The sequence below is a fragment of the Centroberyx affinis genome, unplaced genomic scaffold, assembly GCF_046629955.1.
Source record: "Centroberyx affinis isolate AG114_WGS23_722 - 3 ecotype Tasmania unplaced genomic scaffold, CSIRO-AGI_Caff_v1 ptg000046l_1, whole genome shotgun sequence".
NCBI classification, from domain to species: Eukaryota; Metazoa; Chordata; class Actinopteri; order Beryciformes; family Berycidae; genus Centroberyx; species Centroberyx affinis.
In genome coordinates, this window is record NW_027278759.1 from 887,239 (window position 1) to 910,486 (window position 23,248).

The 23,248-nt window shown below is 40.9% G+C and overlaps 1 protein-coding gene across 2 annotated transcripts; it reads right to left on the reverse strand.

Moving 5' to 3' along the window:
• Positions 1 to 3,804: 3,804 nt before the first annotated feature.
• pfkfb3 (6-phosphofructo-2-kinase/fructose-2,6-biphosphatase 3) lies at positions 3,805 to 22,523 on the reverse strand. 2 transcript variants are annotated; one of them, XM_071517462.1, is made up of 15 exons: positions 22,287 to 22,523; positions 17,703 to 17,828; positions 17,326 to 17,422; positions 17,095 to 17,161; positions 16,413 to 16,487; positions 16,201 to 16,257; positions 15,243 to 15,367; positions 14,407 to 14,614; positions 13,198 to 13,344; positions 12,984 to 13,088; positions 12,209 to 12,338; positions 10,892 to 11,019; positions 9,842 to 10,012; positions 8,989 to 9,011; positions 7,843 to 7,897 (listed from the first exon to the last, which is right to left on the reverse strand). In XM_071517462.1, exons 1-15 carry the CDS (start codon positions 22,378 to 22,380, stop codon positions 7,843 to 7,845), a joined length of 1,608 nt encoding a protein of 535 aa, XP_071373563.1. In that variant the 5' UTR covers positions 22,381 to 22,523. The 2 variants fall into 2 exon arrangements, with proteins under 2 accessions (XP_071373552.1, XP_071373563.1); XM_071517451.1 differs by lacking the exons at positions 7,843 to 7,897; positions 8,989 to 9,011 and adding an exon at positions 3,805 to 5,374 and having other exon boundaries at positions 22,299 to 22,523.
• Between the last annotated feature and the right edge of the window lie 725 nt (positions 22,524 to 23,248).

Genomic DNA, 23,248 nt, shown 5'->3' on the forward strand with positions numbered 1-23,248 from the left:
CGAAGGGGGCCGAGACCGAGTCAAGACCGAGTAAAAATGCAGTCGAGTCCAAGACGAGACCTTGGGCAGAGATAAGAACAGGGTTAGGTCCTTCAAGGAGTGAAACTTACCGGTACGGGCCCCAAAACTGGGCCCGCTGAGATGAAAGAGAATCCGGCAAGTTAAGTGATAGTTGAATCAGGGGGTAGCGTCCTTGTAGGCGGCCGTGGCAGGTTTGTCCAGTTAAAAGAAGTCTATCAGTCGCTCCGACCGTTAAGGTAATTGTAGTGCTTAAAAACTTACACTTAAAAGAAACTAACAGCAGGTTAGAAATAGACTTAGAAGTCACGTAAAAACGAGTAAAATCCACAAAATCGCGACAACAGCGGCCCCACTAACCAAGCTGTAGGAGGTTTTTACAGAATTCTGCATGCAGGGTCTCAATTGGATGTTTGTCCCAGTTGTTAAATTCTTGATTTGTGATTGGACCCCACGCTTCACTGCCATAAAGGGCAATTGGTTCAATTACTGATTGAAATATTTTCCGCCAGATTCTAATTGGAATGTCTACAAAAATGGTGTCGTTTTATGGCATAGAATGTGTGCTGTGTGCTTTTTTTCTAAGTTCGTTCACTACGATGTTAAAATTTCCTGTGTTGCTGATTTTTAAATCTAAATAATTATAGTTCTGGGAATGTTCAATGTGGCTTCCTCCTTCCTCCTAACGTAAATGTATATTTTTTTTCCCTGAGATCTGGGTCTTTTTTGAAAAATCATAATTTTGGTCTTTTTCATGTCTGTCTGGCAGTACTGCTGTAGCAGGTCCAGGGTCTGCTGTAAGCCCTGTTCAGTAGGAGACAGCAGAACCAGGTCGTCTGCATAGAGCAGGGCCCTCATTTATCAACATTGCGTAAATAAAATTTTGAATGTGCATAAGTACAAAAAAATCGGTATTTATCAAACGTGCGTACGCACACCTGTAAGTATCCTGCCTTGATAAATACCACACTTTCTAAACCATCATCATGCTCGTGCACAGCCACTCATTAACATAAATATACGCCCCCAATTGACCATATATGGTGACAGCCTTCCCTTTAAATGCAGCAGGAAATGTCATTGATATCTCCTCTGTGCTGAACACGGCTCGGACAAAGAACGCAGGAGGACGAATTTTATGGGTTCAAATCAGGGCCAATATGTTTGAGTTGAAAAAGAAAAAGTTGTAAATGAAACAAAAATTACTGTAACCAAAAAGTAGTCATTGTAAGTTAAAATCAAGAACCAAAACCATGATGAACAAAATAATTATGAGTTGAGAGCAAAACAATCAGTTCTAAACATGTAAAAATATAAGTTAAGTAAAAATACTGTTGTGTTTTTAAAAAATAGTCTTTTTGAATTTCAAAATGTTCTAGCTTTAAGTATTTCCTATCTTTACAATAAACTACTCTTTGCAGTGAAATCAATGAACACTCTTAAAGCTTAATGTCAAAACAAAATATTCCAACTTCACATTAAGTCTTCAATATTTCAATTTAAATACTTTTCCCACTTTACAAAGTGTTCAGTAATAAGACCATCAGATCTCTGAATTTCAAAGAAGTCCATGTTCACACTCTTTGAATAAACGAAAACAATAACTGACACAATAGAAGAAATTTCACTTTTAACTGTGATCATGTATCAGTCAATTTTCCAATGTCCAGTTCAATAAATGATAAAACTTAAACACACCTCCACCTCTCTGGTATAGAATAATGAATAAAATACGTTGAGATGACTCACGACAAGATGAGGTGGGATGAGTTGCTGGGAGAATGTTGTGTGAATGGCAGGGGAATCTCTCTCCTTGTAAATAGTTTTGATGACTTCGATCTCCGGTGTATGTCCTGCGACACAATGTGCAACTCTCACTGCTATCACTGCCGAAATTCGCGCACTGGACCAAGCAACCACCGCAGAATCCTCTTCAATCCGGAACAGCAACTTTGTTCCAAACCCGTTCAGTGCTCAGTCATCGCCAGTGGTGTAATGTAACTAAGTGCATTTACTCAAGTACTGTACTTAAGTACAATTTAGAGGTACTTGTACTTTACTTGAGTATTTCCATTTTCTGCTACTTTATACTTCCACTCCACTACATTTCAGAGGGAAATATTGTACTTTTTACTCCACTACATTTATTTGATAGCTTTAGTTACTAGTTACTTTGCAGATTTAGATTATTAATACAAATTATAAATCAACTAATAAATTATATTGGTAACACTTTATAATAACCATCATTAATAAATGGTAAATTGATAGTTAATTAAACTTTAGTTAATAGTTATTTTACTGTTAACAAACAATGAAATGATCATTAATAATGTTTACTAATTATTAGTAATGCTATAATTTATGTTATTTTATCATTAGTTTGTAAAATCATTTGTTTATAAATTATATATTGTATCATAGCTGATAAGAGACGGTAAAAAGGGTAAAAAGCTATGATACAATATATAATTTATAAACAAATGATTTTATATTACACAAAAAAAATAAAATAACTATTAACTAAAGTTTAATTAACTATCAATTTACCATTTATTAACGATGGTTATTATAAAGTGTTACCAAAAGTCCTTAAATCCTTTACTTAAGTAAAAGTAGCAATGGGAAAATATGAGAGTTCTGCATTAAAAAGTTTACTTCAGTAAATGTATAGAAGTATTAGCAGTAAAATGAACTTGAGTATCAAAGTAAAAGTCGCCATTCTGTCAGAGAGTTAAATTATTGAAGCATGAACCTGTCAGAAGTATTTTAATGTTGCCGGTCTAACTGCTCCATATACTGTTCTGGAGTTTAAACTCTAACAATGCAACATGTTTTATGAGCTTATCGTGTGTTTTGTGTGTAAAACCTTATTCTGCAAAGTAACTAGTAACTCCAGCCGGCAGATAAATGCAGTGGAGGAAAAAGAAGAAGATTTCCCTCTGAGATGTAGAGGAGGAAAAGTAGAAAGTCTCACAGGTAGAGTGTCAGAACCTCAGATCTGTACTGTACTTCAGGAAATGGACTGAGTTGCTTTCCAGCTCTGGTCACGATCGGCCCGATAAGCAGCATGTGAGTTACAGTGTGACTCATGGATCATATGAAAGAGTGAGTGAGCGTGTCGGAGCGCTCTGTCTACTCTGTAGAGAAGCTCTTTACATGGAGTCACAGCATGGAACCAGGATATCATGTTGGATTCTGTCCAGAGGCGTGAGTCCCAAGTCAGTCTCAAGTCTTGAGGCTCCAGTCTCAAGTCAAGTTCCAAGTCTACATGTAGATTATCAACTCAAGTCCATAAATGTCAAGTCTCAAGTCTAAATGTAGAACAGCAAGTCAAGTCAGAACAAATCAAGAGTCCAGTATCAATTTAATATCTTAAAGAAAACTAAATATCTAGGACTTTTCAATGCAATATGGTTTTAATAGGATAAAAACTCGGTAAGAGCATCATGAGTTTGATTTCTAGAATCAGTTTCAACTTCAATAAATTCAATCATTCCATACAAATTCAGAAAACAGAATTTAAATTCAGTCGTCTGCTGGAACAAATCTCATCACTTTCAATCTAAGTCATTTACACAAACACAAGATCTCAAGTCAAGACTTTAGAAACCTTTTCAAGTCATCAGAGTACAAGTCAGAGTCGAGTCCCAAGTCACCAGAACCCAAGTCAAGTCGAGTCTCAAGTCTTCTCTTCATGCATCAAGTCAAGTCTCAAGCTATGAGACTCGAGTCCAAGTCATGTGACTCGAGTGGAAACAGCAGGACACACAGCAGCAACACTCATAGTTTTCCCAAAGTAGATTTATTGGGCCAGCAAATGCAAAATACAATATACAGTATAATATATTGTCCTCCTCTCTCAGATCATGCATAGTGCTTGCTCCAAGCTGTCATCCAAATCTACATAAAAATAAATAATATCATAAAACAGTTCTTACAAAAAACAAAATTCAAGTATCAGAAGCAAACGGATTAACAAAAGTGTTACAGCCGTTCAGAGATCAGTGAGCAGTTTCTCCTTTTTTGTGTTTTTTTTTTTTTTTTTTTTTTAACAGACGATGCTTCCCACGAATCATTTGTCTCAAAACACACAAATGTTCAGTAAAAGACTCCAAAGAGAGTTACTGTTGGTATCCCAGCATCCCGCCCGCCTCCCTTCATATGTACACTAACATTTACAGAGGATATTATTAACAGCACGCGTTGTTATAACAAAAATATAGATGCTGACACTTGTGCGTAGCGGACAATAAAAATAAGTCAAAGAAAATAAACTTTTCCGTCAGCGGAGTGAACTTGGTATTAGCTCAAATGCACGTATAGCCTCGAAACTAAACACAATGAAAAAACAGATATTTAAAACGGAGAAAAGTGAAATATTCAAATGATTTTGTGATCGAGTGAAGAAAACGCTGGGCTTGCAGGACAAGCGCTATAGGCACTAAAGGCAAAAAAAAAAAAAAAAAAAAAAAATCCCCCCCCCTCCGTTACTCTGGATGGAGTGACAGTCACAGTTACTCAAAAAAAAAAAAACGACAAAAAGAAAAAGTTAAGATCTCCTCATCCTCGCTGTGCAAAATAATCATTTCGTTGCGTGTTTTTAGAAAAAAATGTTACAAATTATTGGAAAAATGCCTGGAGTCAGAGCTTCCAAAGAAATGCCTAAGAGTTTACATTGTAAACTAAATCATCTTTCTTTCTTTTTTTTTTTTTTTTTTTTTAAATTAATAGAGCAACCATGAGCGCATGGTCGCCGGGGGGAACGGGACGCAACCGAGATCTTCCTGCTTTTTTTTTTTCGAACAACGAAACCAGAAGAAGAAGAAGAAGAAGAAGAAAGCGGCGTCCCGTGCAACAGGAATGACTGCAGATTTAAATCCCCCCCCTCCCACTTTTTTTTTTTTTTTTCCAGTCTGATTGAATTACATCACGTTACAAGTTTCCCTTGTAAGTCAGAAAAACGCAGCTAGAGATTCGTCGGTCTCAGGGAGCGAGAAATGTCCGAGGACGACGGGGAAGAGAGAAGAGAACTGGAGAGTTTTCTTCCCAAAAAAACAAAAAAACATCTCATAACATGATTGACAGCACAGAATTTAAACAATTACAGTCCGTTTTAAAGGACAGTAGGTAACTTCAGTCCTCGGATGACAAAATGACAAAACAAGACACGATCCTCTACATTTTAGAGATCGAGATGTCGTGTGTTTTTTTTTTGGAAGCGAAGTCTTCAATTTCACTTTTGTCTTTGTAGGCGATCCACTTCCTGGTCTGTGATGTCAGGTGACGGATCGGTGCGATCTCATTGGCAGGGCTGCAGGACGTCGTGGCGACCGGCCGAGCTTCTCCTCAGGTTCTGCAGAGGCAGGAAAAAAAAACACGCCGACAAGGTCAAGAAATGGGACGTTTTCCACATTACTACAAGCTTCACTTATTAAAATGAAATGCACATCATATGATATTAACAACAATGTCCTTGTGTAAATGTTCCTGGCCTGAAGAAACCCTGCATCATGTCGTGTAATCCCTAAACCACAAGTTACATCATCTGTCTTGAGGCAGGATATTAAGCCGGTATATTTAGCGGGTGTGAAAACTGCCACTGAGTTCATGAGTGTGTGAGCGGGTTGTGTGCCTGGACCCAGTTAATCCTCCTGGGAACATGAATGGAGCTGACAGGACCTGCAGACACACACACACACACACACACACACACACTGCTGCAGACAATTAAAGCCTCTCAACACATTCAGCCCAGCCAAGGTTCATCCACACCACTACACTACCAGATGAAGAACGCTCTGTTTTCTACGGCGGCCATCTTGGAGGTCCTCAGCTCTGTGAACAGCTGACTGTGTTTCTGTCTCAACAGAACTGAACAGACGGTTAATTTCTGTCTGTTTCTGACTGAACTGATCATTTCATCACTGATCCATCTGATTGATTTAGTGTTTAGATAATGTCAGCTTGTTAGCTAGCTAACCATAGCATCTGGTCAGCTAACCATCACTGTCTTGTTGTTAACACATCTGATTAGCACACTAGCTAACGTAGCTAGTAGCGGCTAGCGTTAGCGTGTTCACATTAACATCAGTGTGTTTGCTGGCTAGTTAGCTAGCTAACAGTTTGTTCAGGTTAACTGAGCTGACTCTTCTCAAGCTACAACTCTTCATGTTTTGGAGTAGAGACTAGGGCTAAAGACAAGACAGTTTACTGTGTCACAGTAAACTACATTTGGAAACAAATCCACCTTATCACACTATTCACTTTTACTGAGAACGTTACTGAATGGATCTACAGCAGTGGTGGAAAGTAACTAAGTACATTTACTCAAGTACTGTAATTAAGTACAATTTTGAGGTACTTGTACTTTACTTGAGTATTTCCATTTTATGCTACTTTGTACTTATACGCCACTACTTTTTAGAGGGAAATATTGTACTTTTTACTCCATTACATTTATTTCACAGCTATAGTTACTAGTTACTTTTCAGGTCAATATTTTATATTTAAAACATTTGATCATCTTTATAAAGTAACTACAAAATAGCATTGTTATAGATTAGACCAGGGATTCCCAAAGTGTGGTGCGCGCACCCCTTGGGGGGCTCGAGCTGCCTCTAGGGGGCGCGAGAGGGAAAATGTACTGGTGGTATAATGGTGTAATAATTACACCATTACACTGTAATTTTTTCAAGTGGGATTTTCTTTGTGGGATCCTCTTTTTGTCCATGTTATCTGTTTCTGAGCCTATGCATGTGTCATTCTCTTTGTTCTTTACTTGGTGGATCGTGCGTAACTTTACTGCAATTTGATTCAAATTACTGGTGTTCTAATTTCCGTAACCGCTATGTTATGTATGGTTAACTGCAGGGGTTAACGTGGGCCGGAACGATCCGGAACGGCGTTCCGGCACCTTCGATTAATAAGTAAATAAATCTGATTGGCAGTTTCATACATAATAATGTCAAGTGAGTTCACAGGGCTGCCAACTCTCACCCACTGACCGAGAGACTCACGCAATTGACATTTATCACACGCTCTCACGCCACAAGTCCATTTTTCCCCATCTTCTCTCATGATGGGCCTCTCTGCCTCTGAGCCTGTGTGTGTCCTCGTCCTCTTCGCTCTTTAAAAGTGACGCTTGTGTGTAACTTTGTTGCAATTTATTGAAACTTTGTTGCAGTTTCAGTTTCATTTGAATGTGAGAGCACATTGTTGCGATCTCTTGAACATTTTGTTCCGTGTGTTCTGATTATTTGTGCATGATTAAATTTGATGCCTTTAATGCGGCTATAAATAGGATATGTTGCGTTTTTTTTTTTTAAGGTCGGGATGTAGAAGGGGGTGCGTCGCCTAAAAAGTTTGGGAACCGCTGGATTAGACTACCCAAAAGTATAGCTATTGTTAAGATTAGCTTCACGTTGACAACTTTAAAATGCTGCTTACATGTACATGTATGTCAATAAATCAGTATTAATATTCCAATAATTTATGAAAAATATAACTCTCTAAATGGGGACAGTTTGCATAATGAGTATGTTTACTTTGATACTCTAAGTACATTATGCTGCCAATACTTATTGTACTTTTACTTAAGTAAGATTTGAATGCAGGACTTTTACTTTAATGGAGTATCTTTACATTGTTGTATTGCTACTTTTACTGAAGAGATCTCAGTACTTCTTCCACCACTGATCTACAGCCACACCACAACAAGCTGCATCAACTAGCTCTCTGCTTCTAGCTGCTTGCTACAGATTTACACTTTGTTTGTGTTTGCTAGGAGATTTACGAAGCATCTGCAAAGCCTCTACAGTGTGTTTACCTTTGAAACACTAAGAGTGAAACCACTTTCAGATAGTGGAGGACGGTTCGTCTGTAAGCAGCAGCACAGGAGAGCAGAACAGAGACAGAGACAGAACAGGACGGTCAGCATGAGTCAGCATGGAGGCCAACAGCTCGGTGACGAGCAGAGGAACGACAGGAATGTAAACTGGGGAAGTGACGCTGACAGACATGTGAGTTCCCCCCAAAATAAACATGAAAGCGTTTCTTTCTTTTTTTTTTTTCTTTCTCATGGGTGGGACTGTGTGAATTCACTCTACTGTTGTAAACAATGTGTGGTTTTCCCGGGGTCAAGTTTGGGCCAGTACACTTGTTATGAAGCATATCCTCGACACAAAATGTATTACTAAAACATGTCGTGCTTAAAATGTTACATACTTGTGTTGATGTGGGATATAAACAAGAATAGAGCAAATAGAAGGTATAAAGCAGAAATGTGACTAATAATTACAAGCAATAGGACATATTGGTAACACTTTACAATAAGGGTCACTAAGTTAACTGTTAATTAAGGGTTAGTTAAAGCATTAACTAACCCTTAATTAACAGTTAACTAATGTGTCTGGTAATCATTTACTAATGGTGTTCATGTTAACTAAGGTATTAATTTATACATTATTTAATAGTCATCTTTATAAAATATTAAATAATGTGTAAATTAATACGTTAGTTAACATGAACACCATTAGTTAATTACACATTATTTAACTGTTAATTAAGGGTTAGCTAAAGTTTATTAAGCATTAACTAACCCTTAACTTAGTGACCCTTATTGTAAAGTGTTACCGACATATTTATAAAAAAACATGAACACAAATATGACAATTTCTGAATTTAAGGTGTGCAGAATGTGCATCGTTATCTCTCTACATGATTAGATTTACAAGTAATAATAAAGTTTATTTATCTTGTACTTTTTAAAAAACAGAAGTTACATTATAAAAGTGTGATTTAAGAGTGTAGAAATCAACAGACTAGTTTCTTTTTTCTCAAGAAGTATCATGGGGAACAAACCGATGTCAACACCGAACATGATGTAACTGAAGATACGGCAACAGGAGAGAGAGAGAGAGAGAGGGGAGGGAGAGACAAGCACAGACACTGTAGAGAGCGAGTACTTACAGGCAAACGTTGCCGAGCCAGTGCTGTAGGATGGAGAGGAGGAGGAGGAGGAGGAGGAGGAGGAGGAGCAGGAGAAGGAGGCAGAAGGAAAGAAAGAAAGGAAATTTAAAAAAAAAAGGTGATTGCTGAGAAGTGAGTGAACACACATGTGGCCTGTGCAGAGTGTGTCAGACAGGAAAGAGGAAGGAAGTGGAGAGCTGTTAGTTCAGAGAAAAATGTGACGTCTCATCTTACAGAATGAGTCAATACTGAAACATACTGGGGAGACTGGCTAGGCTTTCTCTTAGATGTGAAGTGAATGACAAACATCAGGTTGATTATTAGGGTTGGACCAACTCATCGGTTTGCTGATATTTTGTTAAATATGGGATATCGATGTGTAATGATGGAGGTTCCTCCCTGATCACAGCTACATAAAAACAGCCTTGTATATTTTAATTTGATCATGTTTTTGGTATTTGGTTTTTGTTTTTGCTTCATTTAAAGGGAGCAATGTGTGACAGAGTTTCTCTACGCATTCAACAGGCGGGTCTCCCTGCATTAAAGAGCTGCTGACACTAAAATTATTTCATCAGTGGAGAGTTTTAGTGTCCCATGATGGTCTGAATGCTGTTTCAGAAGCTTTTAGACCCTGATGAGAAGAAAACTCTGTGGGGGAAACACTGAATATTTGCAAGTTTTTGGCGTGAAAATGGTCAAACTGCAAGATTATCAGAACAAAATATTGGCTCCTTACAAACAGATAACTGGTCGAACCCTAGTAATTCTGATCATAAAGTGTTTGGAAATGGAACCTGTGTGTGTGTGTGTGTGTGTGTGTGTGTGTGTGTGTGAGAGAGAGAGAGAAGCGCACCTGTCCGGCCAGGGCGAGGTGGGCGGGGCTACAGAGGCCGGAGGCGGGCAGCTCCTGGATGGAGGCGGCGTCCAGGTCGTCGATGCGAGGCTTCTTGATGTTGGACTCGGGGCTGGTGAGAGGAGTCACACTGTTCCTCCTGAGCAGCGTCCCGGGACACTTCTTCACCTCCTGGTGGGGGTGGGGGGGGGGGGGGCAGAGAGAAACATCACAGTCTGTCAACAAACTAGACGTGGGGTCAGAAATCACGCAGTGAGGTAACAGTTAGCAGACACTGATCGGCAACTTGACCACACCCATAGTGATCAGGGTGTGGTGCAAGTTAACAAAGGGAAGTGGGAAAAAGTTTGAGGAACAATGGAGTCCTAGCTTTAGTTGAGTTTTTTAACCATCTCATCATTTAAGAATATAGTATCATCTTATGTACTATCTATCATCTATTTTCTCTCTTTCAAAAACACACACATTTGAACATACTTTATTGTGCTGTTTATTGGGCTGGCCTACAACGTTTTGGTAGGATATTTGAGTTTATTATTTTTTATATTTATTATTTTCACAACAATGAACATCCGTATGGTGCCTGGATCTACGACAAAGGTGCGTTAAAACAACTCTCTCTATTGCTGGGGCAGTGGCTATAGTTTTGAAACGGAATAGCCTTTACATTGTCCTCGAGGGGGTTCCAGGGGGTCCCCAGAAAAATTATGAATCGTTAAACTTCAGCACTATTTAATTTATAAGAAGTTAACACAATTAGAGAATGTAGAAGAATGACTGTTCTGATCATGGTTTCTCTGTTATCTCTCTACCTACAATAAAGACAGTCATGGAGTTCTGGACAAAATCATATCTGACAATAAAAAATATTCTCAGATTTGGGTCCGAGAGACAAAATATCATCAAATGGGGGTCATAATGTGGCTCTAATGTGGACTAAATTAGGGTGCTTGATATGAAAAAGGTTGAGAATCACTGATCTATGAGAATTACACCAGATGTGACGTGACTCCAGGTCCTGCAGGGCGGAGCAGACGGATCAGGTCTTACCTCAGGTCGGTCTCTGTGGGTGTTCACCGCCTCCACATTCAGAGAGATGGACTCCACTTTGCAGCCGTAGGCCACCGGGGTGAGCTTCAGCACCGTGTGCAGGGGACACTTCAGGTACGGCATCTCATCTGGAACACACAGGTCAAAGGTCAGACGGTACTGAGCTAGAGCTGGGCGATATGGTTTAAATCAATATCACGATAATCATAAGGGGTTTTTTTCCGATATCGATATATATGACGATATGGCTCACATAAGCGAAATCACGTTAAATAATCAAATTAATGTTCATCATATTGAACTGAATGGTAATGTTTGGTGTGATGTCAAACTAAACTGAAATTTTCATATTCCTACTACATACTTCCTACATTTTGTCTGAGTTTCTAAATGAAATGAGCTTGTTCTCATCAGTTCAGACAGCAGAATTGTGCGTCTCGATATCCCAAAATCACCAAATCATCACAATATAATCCCACTGAAAGACGATAAAAGATAATATTGAATTAGCGTCCAGCCCTATACTGATTTTAGGCAGAAACTGGTAATTTACAGCAGATTGGCGTATTATTACTAATATTATGAAGCCTGGCACTCTACTGCTACCAGCTGAAAAAACACAATGTACTCACACTAAGTTATCTAGGTTAGCTAGTTAGCTAGCTGACCTTCCAAGTTCAAACTAGCCATACTAGCCTATAGCTATCTAGGTAAGCTAGTTAGCTAGCCCACTAACTTAACAAGATCATAAATGCTATGGTCATGAATTAATGAAAAAAAGTCATTGCCATTTATATTTTGTATTTATATTTTGACCAGAGTTTCTTCTTTGCCATCCAAGTGTGCCAGTTAGCTAACTGAGGTTTAACTCAACCTGCCTCTGAGAAATGATTATTTAATTAAAACTCCAAAGCCAATAGCAACCAAGATCAGCCAATAGCAGATTGCAATTGTAATATCATGCTTTTTGAAGCAGCAGATGTCAGACATATAGTTTCCCTTTAACTCAAAACAAACACTGCAACATCATCTACAAACCACAAACCATGGCCACGGCATTTTAAGAGCTGCGTTCCCAACAAGACTTGTGATGAAAACTACTAATTTTGCTAATTTTATTTAAAATGAATTTTTCGTTCCCAACATACTCTCCATACACTTGATTTCATGTATTTCCTCATTGGTGACATCAGAAAATCGGACAAATCCCAAAGTAGTGTTTAGGTAGGAAGTTTCAGGTTTCAGGCAGGAAGCAGCATGAGAACGGCGGCTGCGGCTGAGCAGGCCAGAGGGGCTTCTGGGAGTTGTAGTACCCACCTGCGCTCTTATCCAGGAAGTAGGCCAGCAGGCAGCGCATGACGGCCTGGTGGCAGACGACCAGGACGTTCTCCTGCCTCTCCAGCTCCATGATGACCGGCTCCACCCGCTGCACCAGGTCCTGGTACGACTGCAGAGGGGACAGAGGGGCGGGTTTACTGTTTTTGTTTACTTGTTTGTTTAGCTGTTTATCTGTCAGGTCCGAGACACAGGAGCACCAGGCGGAGACGGATTAGCTTTGAGACAGAACCGAGGCTTTTGTCCACAGAGACCGACGGAGGCCGGAGGGCGGAAACATGCCGGCCCCGTTAATTAGATTAAATCTTTTTTTAAAATATCTCAGCTGTCAAGTGCGACCCCATTCTTTTGAATAAATGACATCAATGTACCTTGAATATCAAAAGCCTGTGATTCAGGGCGGCACGATTAGGGATGAAATGATAATTTTGAGGATTAGTTTGCTAGATGCTGCATCATTTGCCTATTTTTAATTACAGCGGACATTCTTTTTTTTTTTTTTTTAAACATTTATTTATCGATTTTATACATTTAACACATAACCCTTCCCCAAATCAAACAAATGGCAGTATATAATTCTAATAATAAAATATCACTTAAAAATAATAAATTAGCCTTTTTAATCAGGTTAAAAAGGACCAAAACTTACTACAGCGGACATTCTAGATTAAATGAAATGCTCCGGTATTGCTGATATTCCAGTGTCAGACGGTGTGTGTGTGTGTGTGTGTGTGTGTGTGTGTGTGTGTGTGTGTACCTCTCCGGCGGGGTAGCGGTAGTAGTATTTGTCCTGGTCTCTCAGATCGAACTCCTCCGGGAATTTCTCCTTCACCTCGTCGTACGTCATCTCCTCACACACTCCCTGGAACAAACACACCGCATTTTTATGTTAGTGACACCCAGGTGAGCTGTGGTCCGGAGTGTGTGTGTGTGTGTGTGTGTGTGTGTGTGTGTGTGTGTGTGAGACTCACGGCGTCGATCTCGTTGAGGGCCTTCCACTGCTCGTACGGGACGCCCAGGTCCTCGGCGGTCTGGATGCTGCGGCACAGCTGGCTGGTCCAGACCTTCAGGTCCTTCAGCTGCTGCTCCTCCACGAAGCGAGCCAGGGCCGCCGCGAACTGCAGCAGGCAGGGAGACAGGCTCAGCACCGCCATTTTGTTTGTAGTTTTTATTTAGCTTTTACTTAACCAGGTTTGTCCCATTGAGATCAAGGATCTCTTTTACAAGGGAGACCTGGGGGGCGGATTCACAAAACCCTCTTAAGAAAAAAAATCTTGCCATTTCTTTCTTAACTTTAGTCTTAAGAAAAAAAATAGGAAAAAATGCTATTCTCAAAAACAATTCTTATATATTTTCTTAACTTTCTTCTTATGTTTCTTCCTAAGAAAAAACGGTGTGGTGTAAATGGTATTCTTGAAATTAAAGTTCTCAAATTTGTTCTTGATTTTTTTCTTAACTTTAAGACGGCCCTTCACCTGTCTTAAAACTCCTACAGTGAAAAGGTAAGCCTCTAATATCATATATTTAAACACATTTTAGACAAGTAGGTTATAGTTCAAAGTCTTCATAGGTTCCCCTACACCTAACATTAAGATGAACATTTATTGTAAAGCTTTATTTGGTGTAGGGCCAGGTAGGCCTCTGTCTCATGTCTGTTGGAAATAAGCTGCAAATTTTACAGTTAACAGCAACCAATGTTTAAATCTTTGCTCTAGTTGCTCTAAATAGGTTTTTCCCCAATTGTTTTGTAGATGGAAGCACTTTGGGTTGCCTCCTAGCCTTGTCTCCTAGCCTCCTAGCCTTGTCTCCTAGCCTCCTAGCCTTGTCTCCTAGCCTCAATGGCAGTAAGCCTAAAGTTTATTAACCAGAATTAATTTAGGCCCTATTTTGAGAAGTTCTTAAGTAGGAAAATTAAAGAAATTCGAGAAATGAGACTGTTTCTAAGAAAATATTGAGGAATTGCACTTAAGAGCCTTCTTAAGAACTTCCTAAAATTTCCTCTTATGTCATTTCTTAAGATCTATCTTAAGAACACATTGGTGAATCCGGCCCCTAGCCAAGAATAGCAGCAACACAGAGTTTCAACAAAAAATTCCCGTCCCATCCCGTCCCGTCCCGTCCCGTCCCGTCCCGTCCCGTCCCGTCCCGCCCCGTCCCTGTCCCCGTCCCGTGTTTCGTACCTTCTTGCCGCGTGGCGACAGCCCGGCGTCCCCGCCCAGCCGGCCCTGCAGGTTGTCGGTGCTCTCCCCGTGCCGGCACAGGTAGATGGCCCTCGGCTGGACGTGGATGTTCATCAGGTAGTAGACGATCTTGCTCTGGATGTGGTCCTGGATCCGGTTGGCGAGGAAGCGGCGGCCCACGTCTATCACCTTGATGAAGGACAGATCCCTGCGGACAGAGAGGGACGGGATGGGGGAGGACTTTACGTTTTGGGAATTGAGCTGATGAGCTCATTTCCAGACTGTCCTACAAAGCTAAAGAGCGGAAACTGTACAAGTGGTGAAGTTTATCTCCTGTAATTAAAAACAAAGTTGTAATATGGGGGAAAAAATCAATGTGCAAATCATGTGTGAATTATAAAAGTGAATCGTTTGGGACAGGAGACACTTGGGAGTTTCACAGAGGGGAAAACCAGTATTTTTTTTAGATATACATATATATATATATTCATTTTGTTTTATTTATTATTATTACATATTATATTTATTTGAAGCATTTCTCATTTTTGTGCCTTTAGTGTTACTTGGTTTGTGTTCTTTTGTATGTATATGTGTATTTAGATTTTTTTTGTTTCTTCTTTCTTGTCTGGAGAGACAAAAAAAAAATGAAATGATAAAAAATATCTAAAACACACAAAAAAGTTTATCTCCTGTGCTGAGAAAAGTAATACTGATACAGAAGAGGAGGATGAATATTTGGTATGAAATCTAAACCCAAGTTTTAATCTTTTAAAAGTGTGTGTGTGTGTGTGTGTGTGTGTGTCTGTGTGTGTGTGTGTGTGTGTGTGAGGACTCACCTGTCGTACTGGTCCGGGTCCAGAGGCTGATAGCTGGCTTTGTAACACTCGATCCTCTTCTGGAAGTCCAGCATGGCGTCGGTCTTGTTGCAGTCCTGGTAGTCCGGACACGACACCTTCACCTCCTGCAGGGAGGAAGAGGAGGAGGAGGCAGACAGAGCGCCTGATGCCGTCAAGTCGTCAACCGTTAGCGCTGTTTTACATCTTTTCTCACACACACACACACACACACACACACACACACACACACACACACACACTCTAAATGTATGTGAAGCCTTGTGTTTTTTCATTTAGTGTCACATGTACCCAGTGTTTAATATTGGTTTTAAAATGAGTTTGTTTTTTTATTTTATTTCATTTGAAAAAACACGTACCAACCAATCACACCAATCCACTTTCTGCTGTAGCTGCGACTGTCTGTGCTTTCTTTAAATAAAGATATTGAACCAAAACGTGGAGCCCATTTATATCTTATTTCACTACTGTTACTGGGATATCAAATTGGAATGACTCATAGTGCTCTCTTTATGTAGTAATGCAAGAACGTGTGGATCACTGTGTGTAGCTGTATGTATGATTCCATTCTCTTCCTCTTTTTTTTTTTTTTTTTTTTATTCTCTAGTTATACATCTTTGTGTAATTTCCTGTATTATTGCCATTGTTATTATTATTTTTTTAGTCAGTAGTGGACAGTTATAGCCTACTGGGATGGGACTGGGGGTAGGACTGGGTGGTGGGGTGGATTGGGAGGATGAGTAGGAGAGACCAGGGGGTTGGGAAAGGGGAGGGCGGTTTTCTATTTTTTTTTATATTATATGATGATCTTGTATTAAGTATACCAGAACCTTTTGAAAATTCAATAAAGAGATGTTTAAAAAAAAAAAAAAAAAAGATATTGAACCAGAAAAAAAACTAAAATATATTAAAAATAAAAAAGCTTAACGGACAGACTCACCATGATGTTGGAGGCGATGACGCTCGGGTCGTCGCACACCGACTCGATGAAGAAGATCTGGACACAGGAGGGAAAGTCGGGGTCAGTTTCTCTAACCCAGAACACACTGCAGAAAGGCCCCGCCCACAAAGAGCCAAACCATATTCAACCTCTACTAACAAAACAATAAATCATCAAATCATCAAACCGCTAGTAACCATAGCAACGCTCACCTTGAAGCCGTTCTCGCTGCCGAAGTGGAGGATCATCTCTCGTCTCTCCCTGGTCGTGTTTGTGGCATCGAAGACCTGAGCGGAGAGAGAGAGGGAGAGAGAGAGGGAGAGAGAGAGAGAGAGAGAGAGGGAGAGAGAGACAGAGAGAGAGAGAGGGAGAGAGAGAGAGAGAGAGACAGAGAGAGAGAGAGGGAGAGAGAGAGAGACAGAGAGAGACAGGGAGAGAGAGAGAGAGAGAGAGAGAGAGAGGGACAGAGAGAGAGAGAAAGAGAGAGAGAGAGAGAGAGAGAGAGAGAGAGAGACAGAGGGACAGAGAGAGAGAGGGAGACAGAGAGAGAGACACAGAGAGAGGGAGACAGAGAGAGAGAGAGAGGACAGAGAGAGAGAGAGACAGAGAGAGACAGAGAGAGACAGAGAGAGAGGGAGAGAGAGAGAGAGAGGGACAGAGAGAGAGAGAGACAGAGAGAGAGACAGAGAGAGAGGAGACAGAGAGAGAGAGAGGGACAGAGAGAGAGAGAGGGACAGAGAGAGAGAGAGACAGAGAGAGAGAGACAGGAAGAGAGACAGAGAGAGAGAGAGAGATAACACACATTGAGGTTTCAGAAGACGATCGACTTCAGAAAGCGTTTGTCTAGCAGGACGCTACGCGGAGTGATGGAGTGATGCATGATGGGAAACTCACCGCGACTTGGCCTCCCTCGACCGTCAAATACGACTTGACGTCCCTCAAGGCCGCTAAGGCACACTGCCTGAAGAAGACACACAGCGGAGACCTGACTTTTGTTTCACGGTTTAAAAAAAAAGACTAGTGATGTGTGTGTGTGTGTGTGTGTGTGTGTGTGTGTATGTGTGTGTGTGTGTGTGTGTGTGTGTGTGTGTGTGTGTGTGTGTGTGTGTGTTGCGGTGGACTTACTGCCTGATTTTCACGGCGCTCTCATTATCAGGCTTGAAGAAGTCGTAGGAGCTGTAGTTCTTCACCGCCTCCCTACGGTACTCCCCCACATTGAAGACTGCACACACACACACGCGTACACACACGCGTGCACACACACACACACACACACACACACACACACACACACAGGAAGAGGAAGAACCAACAGGTGTAAACACAATGTTCTGGAGGTAGCAATGTGAGATGGCAGAACAGCAACGAGGAACAGAACGTCTCGGTCTAAACGAAGCTACTGAACAAACTGTGTGTGTGTGTGTGTGTGAGTGTGTGTGTGTGTGTGTGTGTGTGTGTGTGTGTGAGTGTGTGTGTGTGTGTGTGTGTGTGTGTGTGTGTACCTTTGGTGGGCATGCCGATCCAGTTGAGGTAGCGCGTCAGCTTCTTGGACATGTAGGTCTTCCCCCGAGCCGGCAGGCCGACCATCACGATGACGGTGGGGGGGTTGGCGAGGTGGGGGCCGCCGCCTGGGGAGGGGGAGGGGGGGTGTGAAGAGGAGGGGGGGGGGGGGGGGTTAATATGATGCTGACTGTGCAAAAAAGTACACACATTTAATAGACCATTGAGTCTTGAAATCATAGTTTTTTTTTTAAAAAATTCTTCCGTTTCACTTGTTTCCACTGAAAATCAATGCGAGTTTTCTTGAATCAAGTTTCATTATATTGATACGACTGGAGTCTTCTGCCTTATTTCAACACACTGACACTTGTTCCTAGAAAATCCCAGTGCAAAAACCATCCAAAAACCATGTAAATACCATCTAAAAACCATCCAAAAACCATGTAAAACCATCCAAAAACCATGTAAATACCATCTAAAAACCATCCAAAAACCATGTAAATACCATCCAAAACGATGCAAAAATGATGCATTGGCAGCAAGTGACCCGGCTGGTAGAATTGTTCTCTTGTCTACAGGCTAAAATAAGATTGTAAGACTGAATGTAATAATAACAACCCCCCCCCCCCCCCCCCCCCCCCCCCCCCCCCCAGACTGGTGTCGTCTGCTGAGGTCAGACGCCGCCGTCCATTCCACATGGCCGCCTGCAGTTTGACCCAGTTCTGCCTCCCAGTTCACCCCCCCCCCCCCCCCTCCCCCTCCAACTGCTGAGCGCTGACCTCTATTCCTGCAGACAGTGACGACGTTTACATGGACAGAAATAATCTGACTACTGGCCTTATTCTGAATAAGACGATATTCCAGAGGTGTGACCAAGTCAACTCTGCTCGAGTCCCAAGTCAAGTCTCAAGTCTTGAGGCACAAGTCTCAAGTCAAGTCCATGTCATTAATGTCAAGTCTCGAGTCTAAATGTAGAACAGCAAGTCAAGTCAGAACAAATCAAGAATCCAGTATCAATTTAATATCTTAAAGAAAACTCACATGACTATCGAGTCACATGACTTGGACTCGAGTCATGATTTGAACTGCTTGAGACTTGATGCATGAAGAGAAGACTTGAGACTCGACTTGACTTGGGTTCTGGTGACTTGGGACTTGACTCTGACTTGTACTCTGATGACTTGAAAAGGTTTCTAAAGTCTTGACTTGAGATCTTGTGTTTGTGTAAATGACTTAGATTGAAAGTGATGAGATTTGTTCCAGCAGACGACTGAATTTAAATTCTGTTTTCTGAATTTGTATGGAATGATTGAATTTATTGAAGTTGAAACTGATTATAAAAATCAAACTCATGATGCTCTTACCAAGTTTGTATCCTATTAAAACCATATTGCATTGAAAAGTCCTAGATATTTAGTTTTCTTTAAGATATTAAATTGATACTGGACTCTTGATTTGTTCTGACTTGACTTGCTGTTCTACATTTAGACTTGAGACTTTACATTAATGACTTGGACTTGACTTGGAAATCTACATTTAGACTCGGGACTTGACTTGAGACTTGAGCCTCAAGACTGAGACTGAGACTGACTTGGGACTCGAGCAAAGTTGACTCGGTCACACCTCTGGAAATTGTGAATCAAAGCGTCTCAGTTGACTGAAGCAGTGAATACTTTGCTTGATTCCAAAAAGTTAAAAACACCTGAGCACCTGTCAAGCAAAACAAAGAAAACACAAAACATGAAGAAACTGAGATGAAAAATGAGGAGTGAAGACGGAGGAAAGTTAAAGCCCAAAGTGCTCCGATGTCCTGAAACGTTTGCTTTAACTTTCCTTTGCCTCCACTTTTCCATTTCAAATTAAAAACCACCTTTGTTTTCTTTCACCATCTCAGCCTCTACGTGTGTGTTTGTTTTGATCCTGACAGGCCGCTCCTCCCTCCTGCTGACGGGGCGTTTCCCCCTCCGGGACGTCCCGCTCAGCGAGTGAAACCGCATCGCCTAAATCCCTCCTGAGAGCTTCACTCGCTCTGATCCTGTTTCCACAACAAACGGAAAAACGGATCAAGCCGTTAGTCACTTTCCTCCCTCCAGACCTTCATCCATCTCTCTCTCCTCCTCTTCTCCACAGAAACACACTTTTTTTTTTTTTAGGCCTGTAGTGTTTCAGAGCTGGAAAGTAACTCAGTCCATTTCCTTTTACTTTCCCTCCTCTACATCTCAGAGGGAAATCTTCTTCTTTTTCCTCCTCTACATTTATCTTCCGGCTGGAGTTACTTGTTACTTTGCAGAATAAGGTTTTACATCAAACACACGATAAGCTCATAAAACATGTTGCATTGTTAGAGTTTAAACTCCCCAACAGTATATGGAGCAGTTAGACCGACAACATTAAAATACTTCTGACAGGTTCATGCTGCAATAATTTAACTCTCTGACAGAATGACGACTTTTACTTTGATACTCAAGTTCATTTTACTGCTGATACTTCTATACTTTTAATGAAGTATTTGTACTTTTTCCACCACTGTTTCTTACCAACAGTAATGATTCAAAAGACTATGCTGTGATTGGTTAATTGGCTGGAATTTTGATTGACTGATTGATTGATTGATTGATTGATTGACCCTCTGTGCAGATATCCTGACTACTTCAAGTAAAAGTAAAATGACTGCTGTAAAAAAATACTCAAAAAAACCTCCAACGACACCAAACCCAGTTCCTCGTGCCTCCTGCCTGCAGAAAGCAGCAGCAGCCTATCCGGATACTGGGAACACTGGTGACCGGCGGCCCGCCACTGGGCGGCTCGCGCCATGCAGACGCACCGCGGAGCGACCAATCAGAGAGCGGTGCGCATTCATGGAATCTCTCTCTCACTCTCTCTCATTCACTCACACTCTCTCTCTCTCTCTCTCTCTCTCTCTCTCACACACACACACACACAGAGGTTTGGGGCCAGGCAGGGCACCGTGGTAACCATGGTGACCGGAGCTTCGTCACGCTCCAGTTCTACAGTGTCGTGCCGCGCGTGCTGATGAAGCACCGGAGACAGATCAATGCACCGGCCAGATTTACCGCAGGTTATAACAATAATATTAATGCTAATAATAATGATACATTTGTAAGGATTTACAAAGTGCATAAATCCTATAGAAGGAATTTACTGAGTGGAAATATACAGGCTATTTGACACTTTACAGTCCGATGACGTCAGACAGCAGCGACCTGTTTCCACTTTCAGGGAGAATGAATGTTTGGCAAAATCAATACCTGAACTGAATGAACAAATCAATACACTTCAATGGATGTGAATGGATTTAAACTGGATATGAGGTGTCGTATCAGATGAAGGAGAGCGACACCGAGACTACAGCGAACCGGCTGGACCGACTGGACCGGACAGTGTGATGAGGAGCAGGTGATTCACCTCCGACAAAAACAACTAACCAGCCTACTGTGATCCTAAAATACATTTTAGAAGGATGCGACACAAACATCACAGCAAAACTAAAAGTCCCTGTAGGAATATTATAGAGATACAGCGAGAGATGAAAACAGAAACACTGAGTCAGTGGACAGTGGAGGAGGGTCTGAATACATAGCAGCAGCACGCACACACACACACACACACACACACACACACACACGCACACAAAAAGAAGCGTGGTCACTAATGGGTACCAAACCAAAAGTCCCTTGAGTAATATCATAAGAATACTGTAAGAATACTATAGAGATACAGCAGGAGATATAAAAAAAAAGAAATGTGGTCACTAATGAGAACCATAGCCAACCCATAAATTCCTATAGTATTATTATAGGAATATTATAGACCGATACAGCAGAAAATAAGGAAGAAACCTGGTCACTAATTGGTACCATAGACAACCCTTTAATAATATCATAGGAATATTATAGGAATACTATAGAGATACAGCAGGAGATATATATATATGTATAAAAAAAAGAAACGTGGTCACTATTGAGATAAATTCCTATAGTATTAATATTATAGACCGATACAGCAGAAAATAGGGAAGAAACCTGGTCACTAATTGGTACCATAGACAACCATAAGTCCCTTTAATAATATCATAGGAATACTATAGGAATATTATAGGAATACTATAGAGATACAGCAGGAGATATAAAAAAAAGAAAAGAAACGTGGTCACTATTGAGATAGACACAGACATAGACGAACCATCAATTCCTATAGTATTATTATAGGAATATTAGAGACTGATACAGTAGGAGATATGAAAAGGAAACGTGGTCAGTAATGGGTACCACAGACAAACCTTCCTTTACTATCATAGGAATACTATAGGAATATTATAGGAATACTATAGAGATACAGCAGGAGATAGGCTATATATATAAAAAAGAAACGTGGTCACTATTGAGATAGACATAGACAAACTATAAATTCCTATAGTATTATTATAGGAATATTATAGACCGATACAGTAGGAGATATGAAAAAGAAACGTGGTCCGTAATGGGTACCACAGACAAACCTTCCCTTACTAATATCATAGGAATACTATAGAATACTATAGAGTATTATAGAGTACTATAGAGTACTATAGGCGGTACCTCTGCGCGGCACGGCCGGCCGGTCACCCTTGGAGGACATCCAGATCTTTTGGATTCTGTTCTGGGTCAGCTCCCGGGGCATTCCTCACCTCCCGGCGGACAGAAACGGCAGCGGAGACCGGAGCCGAGGCGTTAGATCCCGGGGAAACCTGCGGCGGAGAGCCGGTGTGTGTGTGTGTGTGTGAGAGAGAGCAGGAGCCGGTGTGACACACTGAGCCGAGCCGAGTCGGGCTAATCTTCTGCCGGGCCGTGGCCCACATCCGCCTTTTAACTCCGGTAGAGCGCGAGCCAACGTGACTGTGATGACGACACCTGACGACACCCCCCCCCCCCCCGTCATACCGGGGGACACTCCGCCCCCCTGCGGCAGGCTGCGGTATCAGGGTCAAACAGAATACAGCTGTATTATTACAATTTTAGAAGTAGTAGTAGTAGAAGAAGTAGTAGTTATAGCCAAGTATTTTTTATGTATTACAAATTAGTCATTTCATTGTTTTCATTAAGTTATTATTATTGGTAGTAGTAGTAGTAGTAGAAGTAGGCTAGGAGTAGTAGTATTTATTTATTATACAAATTAGTCTTTTTTTTTAATTAGTTTTTTGATTTTGTATTTTATAGATTTCTTGTATAAATTAGCAAAGTTTTTATATTATTATTATTAGTTATTATTTTATTGTGTTTATTAAGTTTATTTTAGTAGTAATAGTAGTGGCAGTAGAAGTAGTAGCAGCCTAGTCATTTTTATGTTTTTGTTAAGGTTTCTCCAGTCTGTGTACCTCTGTGTGTGTCTCTGTACCTGTGTGTGTGTGTGTATGTGTGTGTGTGTGTGTGTGTGTGTATGTGTGTGTGTGTGTGTGCCTCCCTGTTCATCTCATCTGAATCTATTTGCATCCCGCTTTTCATGCAGCAGCTGAAGCTTCAGAGCTGAAATGTGAAAACTGCACTTTACT

Excerpts from the sequence above, each read along its gene's own strand:
- pfkfb3 (XM_071517462.1), bottom strand. The coding sequence starts at position 22,380 with ATGCCCCGGGAGCTGACCCAGAACAGAATCCAAAAGATCTGGATGTCC. Across the intron at positions 17,423-17,702 it reads GATCGGCATGCCCACCAAAG|TCTTCAATGTGGGGGAGTAC; the intron begins GTACACACACAC and ends GTGTGTGTGCAG. Across the intron at positions 17,162-17,325 it reads AGCGCCGTGAAAATCAGGCA|GCAGTGTGCCTTAGCGGCCT; the intron begins GTAAGTCCACCG and ends TGTCTTCTTCAG.